At 26.4% G+C, this 15,235-nt stretch overlaps 1 protein-coding gene across 2 annotated transcripts in view; it reads left to right on the top strand.

The window, feature by feature from the left end:
* The first annotated feature begins 5,524 nt into the window (after nucleotides 1-5,524).
* Nucleotides 5,525-15,235, top strand: part of LOC100208892 (cleavage stimulation factor subunit 2) — a 40,875-nt gene continuing 31,164 nt past the window's right edge. Inside the window, exons 1-3 of one of the 2 annotated variants that reach the window (XM_065792772.1) lie at nucleotides 5,525-5,889; nucleotides 6,898-6,976; nucleotides 10,886-11,061. In XM_065792772.1, coding sequence (XP_065648844.1) covers nucleotides 5,802-5,889; nucleotides 6,898-6,976; nucleotides 10,886-11,061 — 343 coding nt within the window. In that variant the 5' untranslated portion in view covers nucleotides 5,525-5,801. The remainder of the gene's footprint in view (nucleotides 5,890-6,897; nucleotides 6,977-10,885; nucleotides 11,062-15,235) is intronic. The other variant, XM_065792771.1, reaches the window with a different exon arrangement.

Below are 15,235 nucleotides of genomic sequence, written 5' to 3'. Positions count from 1 at the left end.
GGCTCCGTCAGTTAACGCATTTAAGAATAAAATTGACAAGTATTTTTTTTTCTACAGTTGCAAACAGTACATCTTTTACTGAAGATGAGCTGCACGTTTATTAAATAATTTGTGCTTTAACAGCAACAAATATTGACTTTTTAGATACTGTTTGTCATAGATAAACTTTAATTAAATGAAAGCAACCTTTTTTCTCCCTTTTTTTCAATTTTGATATCAACTTACTTGCAATGAAATAACAAATTTTTTTTACTTAAAGTTTATATTTCACAAACCATAAATTTTTGTATAATTTGTTGGTTTTGTTTGTTTGTTTTTTAATCATTTGTCATGTTATCTAAAAAGATTTGTTTAAATATATTACTATTGCTATTATTATTACTATTATTATTATTATTATTATTATTATTATTATTATTATTACTACTATTATTATTATTATTATTATTATTATTATTATTATTATTATTATTATTATTATTATTATTATTATTAAATACAAATTTCTCTCGGTACTAAATTTATTTTTTAATAGAAGTTTTTGCTGGATGGTTGTGACGAGCGTCTTCAGCTTAAAAGTTTTTTTATTTTTTATTTTTTTAGTATATATTTAGTATCGAGAGAAATTCGTATTAATTGATGTTTACAAAATAATAATTTAGACATTCAAATATATATATATATATATATATATGTATATATATATATATATATATATATATATATATATATATATATATATATATATATATATATATATATATATATATATATATATATATATCGAATCGATGGGGTATATATATATATATATATATATATATATATATATATATATATATATATATATATATACATATATATATATATATATCGAATCGATGGGGTAGTTGAAAAAAGCGAATAAAAAGATTGGGATATAACAAAAGAAGAATAAAGAAACTTTTTAACGTACGACTTTGAATAGAGAAAGATATTAAAATTGAACGAGCCCGTCGAGTGGGACTCGCTAAAGTAGAACGATCTCGAACAATTGTTCTAAAGCTTCGTGATTATGAAGATAAAAAGGTAATCTTAGAAAAAGCAACGAAATTAAAAGAAACGAAAAACACGAAAAGAACTTTTTGAGCAGCCCAAGCTTCATTGACAAAATGGTCATTACGTTAAACTCGTGTACAATAAACTTATCGTTCATGAATTTAAAGAAAACATCCACAAAGTAATTGTTAATTCGACGCACGGAAATGAAGAAATTGACCACAGCGTAGCTGGTTGTTTGACGCACAGAAACGAGTAAGATGTTTCTAAAGATTTGATTTAGTTCATTGTTTTTATCTGTGGGTATATTTTTTGATCTTTATAATTATTCGTTAAAAATGGCTGCATATTTTGAAAATTTAAAATGTTTTGAGGGTAACTTTTTAAATAACCTGTCTAAAGAAAATATAAATATTTTTCAAGAAACCCAAATGAACTTAATTGACATACCATATATTGATCCTTTTGATTTTAAAATAACGATCATTGTTCTTTTTCATTGTTTTTCATTGTTCTTTTTTAGTCTTGCATATAAACATTAGAAGTATGCAGCGAAATTTTGAGAAACTAAAAGAATTTTTAAATATTATAAATTACACGTTCGACGACATAGCACTTTCAGAGAATTGGCATGATTATGAAAGTTCTCTTGAATTAAATTCTACTTTTAATTTGCCATCTTATAAACTTATTAGTCAAACAAGAGGAAGTGAATAAAAAGGTGGAGGGTTGGGGCTTTATGTCTCAAAAAAGTATGATTTTAACGTAAAAAACATACTATGCTTTTCAAACGATAATTATGAAAGCCTTTTCATTGAAATTATAAATAAAAAATTTCGAAATATTTTAATTGGATGCGTTTATCCACCAAGGATAAATTCCACCAAGTGGTAAATTCAAATCATTTGAAACTTTTATCAAAAATACAATTGAAAAAATAAATAAATAAAATAAAACTTTATACGTTATTGAAAATGTGAACCTTGATGCTCTAACTTATTCAAAGTCTCCGAAAACAAAATTCTTTTTTTTTGATATGCTTCTTCAATTTAATGTCTTGTCAGCAATTAAAAAGCCAACACGAGTGTCAAAAACCTCGGCAACGGCAATAGATAATATTTTAGTTAATAATTACTTGGAAATGGAATTTGAAACCGGGATATTTATGACTAAAATGAGCGATCACTTTCTGATATTTACAAAAGTAAGAAGTTTAAAAACCATGTCTGATTGTGAAACAAAAGTTATAAATTTGAAAAAACCTAATCTTAAAACAAGTAATACTAATGAACTATCAATCAGACTAAAACAAGAAACGTGGTCCAACGTCTATAGATGTCATGACACAAACGAAGCTTTCAATAATTTTTTAGATATATTCCTAGATTGCTTAAATAAACCTGTTCTCAAGAGAACATACAAATTAAGACAAAAGCAGTTGCCAATCCGTGGATGGATAAATCACTGATAAAATGCTCAAAAAAGAAGCAAAAACTCTATATGATAAATTTAAAAAAAATACAAAACACTGAAAATGAGATAAATTACAAAAATTATAAATATTTTTACCAAAATCTTATCAAAAAGGCTAAAACAAATACTACAGTAATCAAATGATTAAATGCAAATCTGACAATAAGAAAACGTGGTCCATCATTAATGAGATAATGTGAAGAAAAAAAAATTAATTCAACTTCTTTACCAAAAAGAATTAATATTAACAACATTGACATATTCTGTAAAAAACAAATCTCAGAAGAATTTAACAAATATTTTATAAATATTGGTCCTAATCTCGCTAATAAAATAAGCCCAACATCTGACTCATTTAAAAACTACCTAAAACATTGCATTGCATACCGAAGACCAAATATATGGAATAGTTATCAAAAAAAGATTCAAATGTATGGCAAAGTCATTAAGTTCATTTAAGTTTCTAATAAAAAAGGAAATTTTTAAAATTTGAGAATCATTTGTGCTTAAAGGGATCACCAAGTAATTTTAATTATTTTAGTATTTATTTTATTTGATCTTTTTTTGATTTACTGATTAGCGCAGCAGTTTTATGCCCATTAGGGTTTTTAACTTAATATCTATATTCTATTGAAATTGCATAAAGGGGCTCTATGAAAAAATTGCAATGACGTATTGTCGTTTTCATCTTCTTTGAGCCCCTGTCTGTTAAACTCTTTATTTTATAAAGATCATTGAAAAACAGAAAAGTTGTTTTATTTTATTTCTTATTGTATATACAAAAACTACGGACGTATTTTTTGTTTCTAGTTTATATATGTTTATTATTCATTAAAAAACAGCAAAATAAATGTAAAAAAAACATATATATATATATATATATATATATATATATATATATATATATATATATATATATATATATATATATATATATAAATATATATATATATATATATATATATATATATATATATATAAATATATATATATATATATATATATATATATATATATATATATATATATATATATATATATATATATATATACAAATATCAGAACCGTAACCACCGGGGAGGCCAGGGGGACTTTGCCCCTCCCCCAAATTTTTAAACTAAAATTTATTAGGGAAAAACATATATGTAAAATGTTTTTTTAACAAATATTTTATCCCCTCCCTCCTTTAAAAGAACCATAAGCCCCCCTAATATCAAAATTGTGGTTACGGCTCTGTATATATAAGGCGCCTCACAGGAAAAGGTACCAAGTCTTAGTATCTAGTTACAGAGATATTTGACATAATAATTAGTCAGGTTAAAAAACTCAAAAACAAGATTATTGTTGGTTTTTTTATAGTTTTATCATATTACAATGCATTTAAGGTGTTTTTTTGTGAAAAATTTTTTTTGGTAGTTGCAAAAAAGGATTTTTTTTAAATGTGGAAAAGATACCAACTCTTCATCAGAACTGTTTTTGATAGTGTTCTCTCCTCTAGAAGTAAAGAACTCCTTGTTAATTATTTTTTATACTGTATTACTAACGTTTTAGCGTACCAGTATACAATACTTTTTATTTTTGATCAATAATCGTTGAAAATCCTAAGAAGTTATTGAAAATATAACTTGTTTGTATTTTATTTATTAACCCTTTAACCCGAGTATGGTGACCAAACACTTTATTAAATTTTTTGTTATATTTTTAATCGAAGTACCAACAATTATTGATTGATAAAACAATTATTAGATTAAATAAAAAAATAGTTTTAAATATGCTTTTCTTTGTTGAATTCCTATTAACAGATGCAGTATTTGGGATTTTGAAATCCAAGTTTCGGCGAAGTGAAGTAGCTTCGGTCAAAGAGTTTGCTGCATGCATCGAAGCTAGTACTCCAATTTCAAAATTGATTAAATCAGTCATCGTCGGTGACGAGAATGGTTCAATTTTTGTTCCAACATATGATTGGCAAGAACAACTTTCACCTAATTTTAAAATGATTCCTAATATCAAGCAATGGCACTCTTTCACATTTCAATTTGATAAACCTGGAGTGATTACTTGTAAGATTGATTCGGACAGTGCGGAGGTAGAATTCCAAATATGGCAATACCAACTCATCTCAATAATTACCTCGCCACAAATATTACAACCTAAACTTCTCTCACCAGAAAGACAATGGTATCTCTACGATAGCATCCAAATTTTTGTCCCAGAACGCGGGACAGATTTAATTTGTCCAAAGCCACAAGTTGACCGGATAACGTTTGGCCAGGTTTTTATTTTTTAACCTACCATCATTACGAGAATTAAAATACGGATATATTTGACTTAATATTTAGGCTTTGAACGATGAAAACATCACTAATTATCTTAAATTATTTTTTATTTCTAGGCCAGAGCTGCAAATATTCGCAAAACAGTTCAAGAAACGGTTGGCAATCTAGATTTTTCGATGGGTTTTCCTCCGGTTAAAAGAAAGCCGTCCACATATTTTTACTGCAAACAAGTTGGACATATAAATAAAATGCTAAAAACTGTTCCAGTTTGCCCCAAACGAAAAGTAGATACAAAATTTTGTATTTAATTAAGAGTTGGTACCTTTTTGATTTTTCAGTTATGTTTCTATTTTTTTATTTTTAAAGAGTTACTGAAATTTATTTAATGTGAAAGTTTGTACCCGTAATCTAAACTGTATTAAACATTTAAAAACAGAAAATAACCACTAACTTATTCATCAAACTGAATTTATAACATTTTTAAATTATGCGAACTTTCAACTTTAATTTTCTCAAAAACGCTATTCCGGTCGCTGTCCCGCACAAACAGCTATAACTTGGTCAAAAATAAAGATTTAAGTTAATATTTTTTCTTTTTGATCATTTTTCTTTCTATTATACAGTAGTGCTAATAACTCTATTTCTAAGACTTGGTCCCTTATCCTGTGAGGTGCCTCATATATACTTTTGTTTCTGAAATTTTTTTCACATCATGGCCCTCGGCCCGTGAAATTCTTAATCGTAAAAAAGCAACACTCACGAAAACAAAATTTAAGTCGGTTGAAAAAATAGCCTAAATTCCTTATTTATACTCGATTATACTAAATTCCTTATTTATACTCGATTTATACTAGATTCGGCCTTTATGTAACTTCTATTCTTCAAAATATGCGTTTTTCGTCCGGTAGATAAATTGCGTTAGCGTGATTATCGATAGTATTTCATCTTAAAAGTTTAAATAAAGTACTCTACATAGCCTGTTCTTACTATTCGACATAAGATCTTTTACTTTAAATGGCAGCTATTCAGGTTCGAGAAATTTCTGCAGTTAAAGATCAGCAAATGAAGGAAGCCGCTGAAAAATCTGCAAGATCTGTTTTTGGTAAATTTATTGAACTAATTATGAAATACCATTTCCAAACAGTATATTATTGATAATGTTAACCAAAGTTGGTTAATAATAAAGTTTATACTGAGTGTTATAATTTTATTTTCATGACATATCTTAAACACTGGGATCAAAGTTATAAGTAAGATTACATTTCAAGCTTTCAAATAGAAAAAAACAATACACATTTTTATAAATTTATTTTTAGTTTTAACAATTAAATAATCAGCATTGCTATTTGAAGATTGTAATTTGAAAGATGTCCCAAATAATTTTTAATTGATTTTGTAGCAAGAAATCTTTTTTTCAACAAATAAACAATAATAGTTGATTTTTTAAATATTTTAAATTTTTTTTTTAATCTTTTACTTTTCATGTGTATCTCAAAGTAGTGTTTTAGCCAGAGATAGAAATCCTCAAAAAGAAACCTATGTTTTGAATTTTTCTTTACTTTTTTAAGGAGTCTAAAAAAAAAAATTAGAAAAAAAAGACCTAAAAATGTTTAGGAACTTTTGTACTCCATAACAAAAAGTACAGTTATTTAGAGTTCTAGAATCTGATTTTTCTGAATTGATTCTTGAATTCCTAAACTAGTGTTGTATTATTCTATGAATTTCAGAATCTGCAAAACTTTAAGAGCTCTAGGAATACAAAATCCAGATAAATAGAAAAGAATCTTTAACTCTTTAACCTTGAATTCTTTTTTTGTGATTTCCTGTATCTTGTTTTTTGTGGTGTTTCTTTTTAAATGGATTTTAAAAGTTTCTGCTCCTTTTAGGTCTTAAAAGTTTCCCCACCCTCCGTTATATTGCAATGGTTTTTAAAAAACTTTTAAGTAGCTTATTTTTATTGCCTTATAATTAATTAATAATATTTATTTAATGATAATATTAATAGATTTTGATTAATAAAAATGTTTTTTATTCTATCTTTGCATTAATATTTTAATTAATAGAAGTTATTTATTATTCATATTTTCTTTTGTATTAATGTTTATTTAAGTTGGTAACATTCCTTATGAAGCTTCAGATGATCAATTAAAAGATATTTTTAGTCAAGCTGGTCCTGTACTTAGTTTCAGGTAATTTTTAAAATTTTTATCTTCATATAACTTCATATAATTTATTTTAAAATCATTAAATTAAAATCAATAAAATTATATCATTAAAATCATTAAAATCAATAAAATTGTCCAACAGTGTTACAGCCTGCGATATTTGAAGTATTTTAGGTTATAGTGGCAGAATAGTGGTGTTTGTAGCTGACATCAGATTGGCAAAATTTTGCTTTTGATTTTTTGTATTATGTTACGAACGGGTTAATGATTAATTGATTAAAAACATAGTTTTATAAATAAAAGATCGCGGATGGGGGTGGGGGTATGGGCTGTAAGGAGGCAGAAAAATTAACTTTTTTTTAGATTTTTTGTAGTTTAACTACTTTTTATGCTGATTATGCAATTTTTTGTGCTGATTTTGTATTATTTAATACTTTTTTTTATTATAAATAATTAGTCTTCTACTTTATTTCAATAAAAGTGATTATTTTAACAAAACAATCGATTATTAAGTTAATTAAAATCTTTTTTATCATTAAAGTAGAATCCATGGTAAATATTTTTCTTTTCATTTTATCAATTAAATAATCATTACGTGTGGTTATAAATGCTACAAAAATATGGCATTATATATGAAATTAGAAATAAGGAACAATTTGAATGATTGCTTCTGAAAGTACGAATTAACTTTATAGCAGCTATAGTGCAGTAATTGAAGTTCTTGCTCAGAAATAGGAGGTCTGTGGTTTGATGTTGGCTCAGGCCAGATAAGCGACATTAGTAGAGAAGGATGTGAGAACTTCGTGATTAAATTGCTTTTTCTCGTTGTTCTGTGATAAAACATATTGTTCTTTGTCCCTTTGTTTGCTTTTTTTTTTTGATCATCCCCCTCCTTCCCTTCTTTTCTCATTTTGCTATATGCTTGTTTGAGTATCCTCCACCTCCTTAAAAGTATTTACGCTTTTAACTTACCTAACCTACTATGATAATTTTTTAATTTAGTGTTTTGTTGCTTTTTTAATTGACCCGTGCACCTTTCTCATATATGCTATTTTTCTGAACCCCTCTCTCCCATCCTAGTTTATATACTTTGTGAACGATCTCTAAATGGTCTGCCTTGTAATTTTTAACAAGCTAAGATTAGGCTTGTTAAAATTGGTGGTAATCCAAGTCGATTAAAATGAGTGCCACCCTGGCGCTTAAGTTCAATGTTATTTGTAATTGTTTTATCAAATACTTGATTAAAAATGTAATACTCATCAGTTATTGCATCATTGTATCTTTCTCCAAACCCATAATACTTTCTTCTTTTTTGTTGAAGAAAATATCTAAATTTTGCAAACTATATTTGCAAGAATGATACAAGCGTCCAAGTTCTTTGATGCGTATTAACAAACTGTTTCTACTGAGCAGTATTCTTATTTAATGAAAATTTCCAAAAGGTAATTTATTGTTGACTTCATTAAATACAAGTACAAGAACAACCCTGTATAAAGGCAACTGTATGATAAAATTCTAACACAGCGCTAGCTATATTAAAAAGAAACTTTCACTATTGGGATTTTATTGAGCATTTATTTACTTTATACAACTTATGTACCACCGCATCTTGAGTTCTGTTCTTCTGCATGGAATCCTTATTATTGCCAAGACATTGACACTCTCGAAGCAGTGCAAGAAAGAGCCACAAATTTTGTGCCTCATCTCAGGCCCTTAAGATATCATCAAAAACTAACAGCTATAAATATTAAATCTCTAGAGGATAGAAGGTAGTGTCGAGCTCCAAAATCATTTTATCTTAAAACAGCTGCTGCATATAAGAACGTAAAATATGGTCTGAAAAGTTATTTTTTTGATGGCTGATGTTCCGTGTATGAATGCTTTTGTTACGAATTTAGCAAAGTCTTTATTTTATTGTTACAATTTTTCAAAAACTCTACATTAACCCATCCCATTTTGGCCCTCACGAACAAGTTTTAATACACAGAGTGTCATAAAATGTTTCTAAGGTATTGTTTTCTTAATAAAATTTTTAAAAAATTTTATTAAAAAATTTATTTTGGATGACTGTTTATACTCGTACCACTCTTTAAATAAGTTTAACTATTTTACATTTTTTGAGTTTTTAAATGCATTTTCAAACAATCGGCACGAATAGAAATTTACAATAAACAGCAATTAAAAAATTTGTTAAATTCTTTTGGTCTCATAGAATTTACCCACTTTAAGCCCTGGCTATTTAAAAGGGGTTTGTACAAGGTTAGCTAAGATTCATGGTCGACCATAAAACTTAGCTAATGTTAATTTATTCTTGTTAACTTCCTGCTATCATGTCAGAGAGCTTCATATAGCCGTAGCCGTAAATAAAACTGTTCAGCTGGAGAATAAACTATTTAAATCTCTGAATTAGAGCTGGGATGGTGTTGATGCAAGCAATGAGGCAATGCTGTTGCATTTTAATTATCAGAATGTTAAGGGCATCTGGCTTCCACTACTCTTTAGTTCAGTGTTGATATGTTGACATGTTTTCAGGCAGCTTTGGGGCCATCCATATATTACGTATGCACCAAAGGGGAGAGGGATATCCCAAGTTGAGTAATATGCATTCAAGTGCATATGGGGAGGGGTGAGGGTCCAACAAATGTATATACGCATACACAAAAAATTGAGGTGGCAGTTCATGTTCCCTTACCGATTAAAAGTATTTATTTTTGCCCAATAAAAGGTGAATGTCGCTCATGTTCATGGCCTGTTAAGGTTTTAAGGTTGAACAATGCAAAAAAAAAAGTGATCACATTGGCTTGCATGAATAGAATTGGGGGGAGGGGGTTAGACTCCCCCCCCCCCTATATAAAATTTATATATGGGGGGGGGGGGAGAGAGACCACCAAAAGTACGTATGCATGAGGGGAGGGGGTATAAAAGTGTACGAGTTGTAACAGGGGGAGAGGTAGGAGGTCAAAATCTGGAGATTTTTGTGTGTGTAATAATTGGATCGCCCCTTTCCGTTCACTAAAAATTTTAGTTTGAAATAACTGACTCGACTGCTCTAACCAATGATTCTGGTGACCATCCACAATTCCCCCTCCCTTCCACTGATTTCACTATTATCATATCTGATTTTACAATAAAATGATGTAATATTATAGGCATAACTTAAAATTCTTCAAGTAACATTTTAATATAATATTTTTTTTATAAAATCTTTATATAAGGTTTTGAAAATTTAATATAAAATGTGTAACATTTCAATTCAATTTTTTTAGAGTTTATGCAATTATTTGTTTAAAATTCATTATTAATTACAAAATTTATTAATAAAAAATGTAGCGAGTTTAACTTTAATAAAAATATTACAATATTGTAGGAAATTAATTATAGCTCTTTCCTTGTGACACTAATGAAATCACTTGTCTATAATTTTTATGCTATTTATAAATATGACTGTGATATATAATTTTTACAATTTGAAATTCTTTATATAATATATATATTATACAAATATATTATACAAATTATGACATTTCTCAATTGTGTAAGAATACATTCCATAAAAAACCATAATTATAATATATAAATAGCGCTATTGCAAAACATAGTTTCAAATTCAGACATTTGGAGCTGAGTTAACATATATAATTATATAAAATGTTTATTTTGTTGTGATAAAATAACCAATAGTACTGAAGTTAAGCGGTTCCTAAATGCCTGGTTATTTTATACTTGTGACCAACACCTTTCAGGATTTATTGTTTCAAATTATAAAATATAATTATATACTCAAATTTACAGAAATCTGTTTTAAAAACTTCCAAATGCTAATTGATTCCTTTGAGAGAACTAGATGTCCTGTACTGCCAGACAATTGTAATCTTACATTCTTGCCTCATTAATGTTTTTCTGATATGTACTTGTTGGTTTCTAATTGTTTAGGCTTGTATATGATCGTGAAACTGGAAAACCAAAAGGGTATGGGTTTTGTGAATACAAAGACAGTGAAACTGCACAGAGTGCAATGAGAAATTTAAATGGTACAGAAATACATGGCCGCCAATTGCGTGTTGATAGTGCTGCAAGTCAAAAAGGAAATGGGGTTGAGGATCCAAAAGGTTTGATAACTTTTGTGTTAAGCTTAACAGATTTACACTAATTTTTATTTGTTCAATAAGAAAAAAATAAGAAAATAAGAAAGTAAAATAAGTGAACATGACTTAAAAGTGTTTTACTATTTTATTTTTGTGCTTAACTAGAGTTGTCTATTTTTTTAAATTTCACATATTGATATCTTTATTTTTTGCACATGATTTTTATTGAATTAAAAGTGAAAGCTTATGCAATTTAATATTAATTTTTAAAAATTATATTTTTAAATTTCAGGTTTTATAAATTTGATTTTCGTCTATAATAAAGTATTGATTAAGTACTAAATATTAAAAGCTGTATTTTTAGATTTATTAAGTGCCATTACAATCAAGAGCAGTAGAATCCGATATCCGGTTTTGCTCACCCCTAGTTAAAACTTCCAAGTTGGAAGTTTTAACTAGGGGTGATTTTAATTAGTCCGAATTAAATATTCCGGATATCCTGTTTTGCTCATCCGTAGTTGGAAGTTCCAACTACAGGTTTTAACAAACCAATAAATAAAAATTAAATCGAGGAAGATAGAATTAACTGATTAATTTTTATACAAGACCGTGTTAACCTAAACATTAACAATAAAACCATTACTTTTAAACATACCATAACAAAAAGAAAATTCAGCCTTAGTTTTCCTATATAAATCTGAAATTAAAATGTTTTCCAAAAAAACATGTCTCATCTCTCTCTCTCTCTCTCTCTCTCTCTCTCTATATATATATATATATATATATATATATATATATATATATATATATATATATATATATATATATATATATATATATATTAGGGTGGTTCTAAAAACTTTTTTTTTTGAAAATGACTGCTGGCACCCCCTGAATATTTTGTATATAATAAAAAAATGCTAGAGTCAAAAAATTTTTGAATAAAACATACTTCTCAAATGAAGCAAAATTATATAAAAATTTCAAAAATATTATTCATTTTATAAAAAAACATAGATAAAAAAAATTATAATAAAAAAATCTTGTTAAATTCCCTATTTATCATTTTTAGTTAAAAAATGTAATTTTCTATTTACTAAAATCTAAAATAAGAATTTAATCATAAAATAATTAATATTTTAGAAGTTTTTATATAATTTTGCTTAGTTTGAGACCCAACATGACATACTTTTGATAAACTTTTTTTTTAATAATATTACGGACCTATTTAATGTTCGAGGGTCAGTAGCAACCCCTTAAAATATTTTTTATTCAAAAAATTTTTTAATCCAGCATTTTTTTATTATATACAAAATATTCAGGGGGTGCCAGCAGTCATTTTCAAAAAGTTGTTTTTAGAACCACCCCAGGCTTGGTCAGGAAGGTATGCGATCGCATGCCATTATATAACCATTATATAACCATTATATAACCGAATAATATTTTATTTTGACAATTTGACCACGGTTTTTAACATTTAAAAAATGCGCTGAAAAAAATTATTTTTAATTACACCAAATATTAATAACTTTTATAACGTTTTTATATTTAATTAATTAATTAACAAAATACTTTTAAGTAAAGTAACAGTTATGGTTAATGTTTTAACTTAAAATATAGATGAAAGTTGTATAAATTTTTATTTATATTATTTAAATTTATATAAGATTATATAATTGATAAATAAAATAATATATAAGGTTTTTTTTATAATTAATCTTATTTATTTCTAAATATTTAAATTTTATAAGCAATGACTTTAAACAGCGGTTGTCTCTTAAATAAACTTTATTTAAGTATCATTAAAGTTAATACACTCGAAAAGATTTTGTTGAGAAGAAAAAAACTTTTGAATTAAAGACACCCGTTTGAATTAAATAACTTTGATATTTACTAATGCTTTTATATTATTAAAACACTTTTAAATAAAGTAGCAATTCACTGCTGATGATTTTTTACATAAAGTATTAATGAGTATTACATATATATATATATATATATATATATATATATATATATATATATATATATATATATATATATATATATATATATATATATATATATATATATATATATATATATATATGTATGTATTTTTCTTTAGTCTTTAAATAAAAAGATTACACTGATCAACAAATAAAATTTTATTGTGCATAACTTGTTAACTAAGTGGTTTTTTAAAACAAATTAAATATGCTGATTTCAAATATGCAAACCATTTTTCACCATCACGTCAAGTTGTAAAGATATTTGGGTTCAAATCTTGAGTATTTAAGGTAAAGTCCCTAATATTGTTGAAAAAAAAGTTATTCAAAAGTATGTCAGCCTGTGTCTCAAAAGAAGCGTATTTTTATAGAGATTTTAGAAAACATAAATATTTTTCATTAAAATTTATTGACAAAAAAATTATGTAAAAAAATACTAAAGACTCTTAAAAAAATTTCAATAGAATGTTATTTAGCAGTAATACAAAAAATAATTATTTTTATTACAAATGAATAACATTTTTAAAATCTCTATGAAAATACGCTTCTTTTGAGACCCAGGTTGACATACTTTTGAATAACTTTTTTTTCGACAATATTAGGGACTTTACCTTAAATGCTAAAGATTTGAACCCAAATATCTTTACAACTTGACGTGATGGTGAAAAATGGTTTGCATATTTGAAATCAGCATATTTAATTTGTTTTAAAAAACCACCTAGTTAACATGATATGCACAATAAAATTTTATTTGTTGATCAGTGTTATCGATTAAAGTTAATATACTTGAAACATAACATTTTTTTTTTTTTTTGCAAAAATGTAAGAAAAAATAAATATATAAATATAAAATTTTTTATAATAATTTTTTTTTAAATCTTAAAAAAAATTATCAATTAAAGTTATCAAATTAAATTATTAGCAAATTAAATTTAAATTATCAATTAAAGGAATAGTTTTGTTCATTATTTTTCATTTCATCTTCATTTTTCCTCATTTGCTTTCTGATATTGGATTTCTGACAAAAGATACCATTTAATTATTTTTCTTTGTTTACATTTCTACGAAGAATTGTAAAGTTGTTGTTTTTTTTGTTATCTTTTAAATGTGCGTGTTTATTAAAAAATCGTTGGAAGTTGTTACTTTTTTTAAAAGGGATAATCTATATATACATACAGTAAGCAAAAAAATAAATGGCACAAACTTTTTTTTTGAAAAATTTTGTATAAAATAATTAAAAATCAGTAGTTAATTTTTGTTTTTAAAGGAAAAAACTATGAATTATTTGAAAATAGCAGTATATTGAAGCATCCTATTCAAAAATTGTCAAATATAAGTTCATAACGGGTGATGCGGAAGTTATCGGACAAATCCTAATTTCAGTATTTGAGCATAATAATTAGTTTTTGTGGTTTTATGCGTAGGCATAAACGTTCTATAAAATATAAACTTTATTATTTGAAACACAATTATTTAAAATGAGGTTAAATGCAGCTGAACGAGAATCTTTTCGAAAGCGACTAAAAATGTTTTTTGTAAATAAACCTAATATATATATAAAAAAAAAAATTGTAAATCATTTTGAAAAGGAAGGATTTGCTCGAAGTACAATATATGATAACCTAAAAAGACTTGAAACTGTTCAATCGTTTTCTGATAGAAAGCACCTTGGTCGTCCGACATCCTGGACTAGAGAAAAGAAAGCCGAATTAATGAGACTTGTCAACAATCAAAAAGGGGTCAGTCAGAGAAAAATAAGTATTAAATTCGGTGTAAATCAATCGACAATTGGTCGTCTAGAAATAGTGAAACAATTGGTCACATAGAAAATGTGAAAAGACTCCAAAATACACTATAGAACAACAAATAAAGGCAAAGAAAAGAAGCAGGAAACTTGTTAACCAACTCTATAACACAAAATCGCTTCTAGTCATCGATGACGAAAAATACTTTTGTTTTGCAGGGGACAACATGCCTGGAAATTTTGGATACTACACAAACAACAAAAAGACATGCCCAGAAAGTGTTCGTTTTATAGGAAAAGTGAAATTTCCAAAAAAACTATTAATGTGGATAGCCATATCTGACCGTGGTATGTCCGAGCCATTGTTTCGGACTTCCAAGGCTGTAGCAATCAATTCATCAATCTATATTAATGAATGTTTAAAAAAACGACTTCTTCCATTTATTCACAAGTATCATGGAGACTT

The sequence above is a fragment of the Hydra vulgaris genome, chromosome 03, assembly GCF_038396675.1.
Source record: "Hydra vulgaris chromosome 03, alternate assembly HydraT2T_AEP".
Taxonomy (NCBI): Eukaryota; Metazoa; Cnidaria; class Hydrozoa; order Anthoathecata; family Hydridae; genus Hydra; species Hydra vulgaris.
The sequence above is the reverse complement of the archived record's forward strand: the minus strand, read 5'-3'. Positions and strand labels throughout refer to the sequence as shown.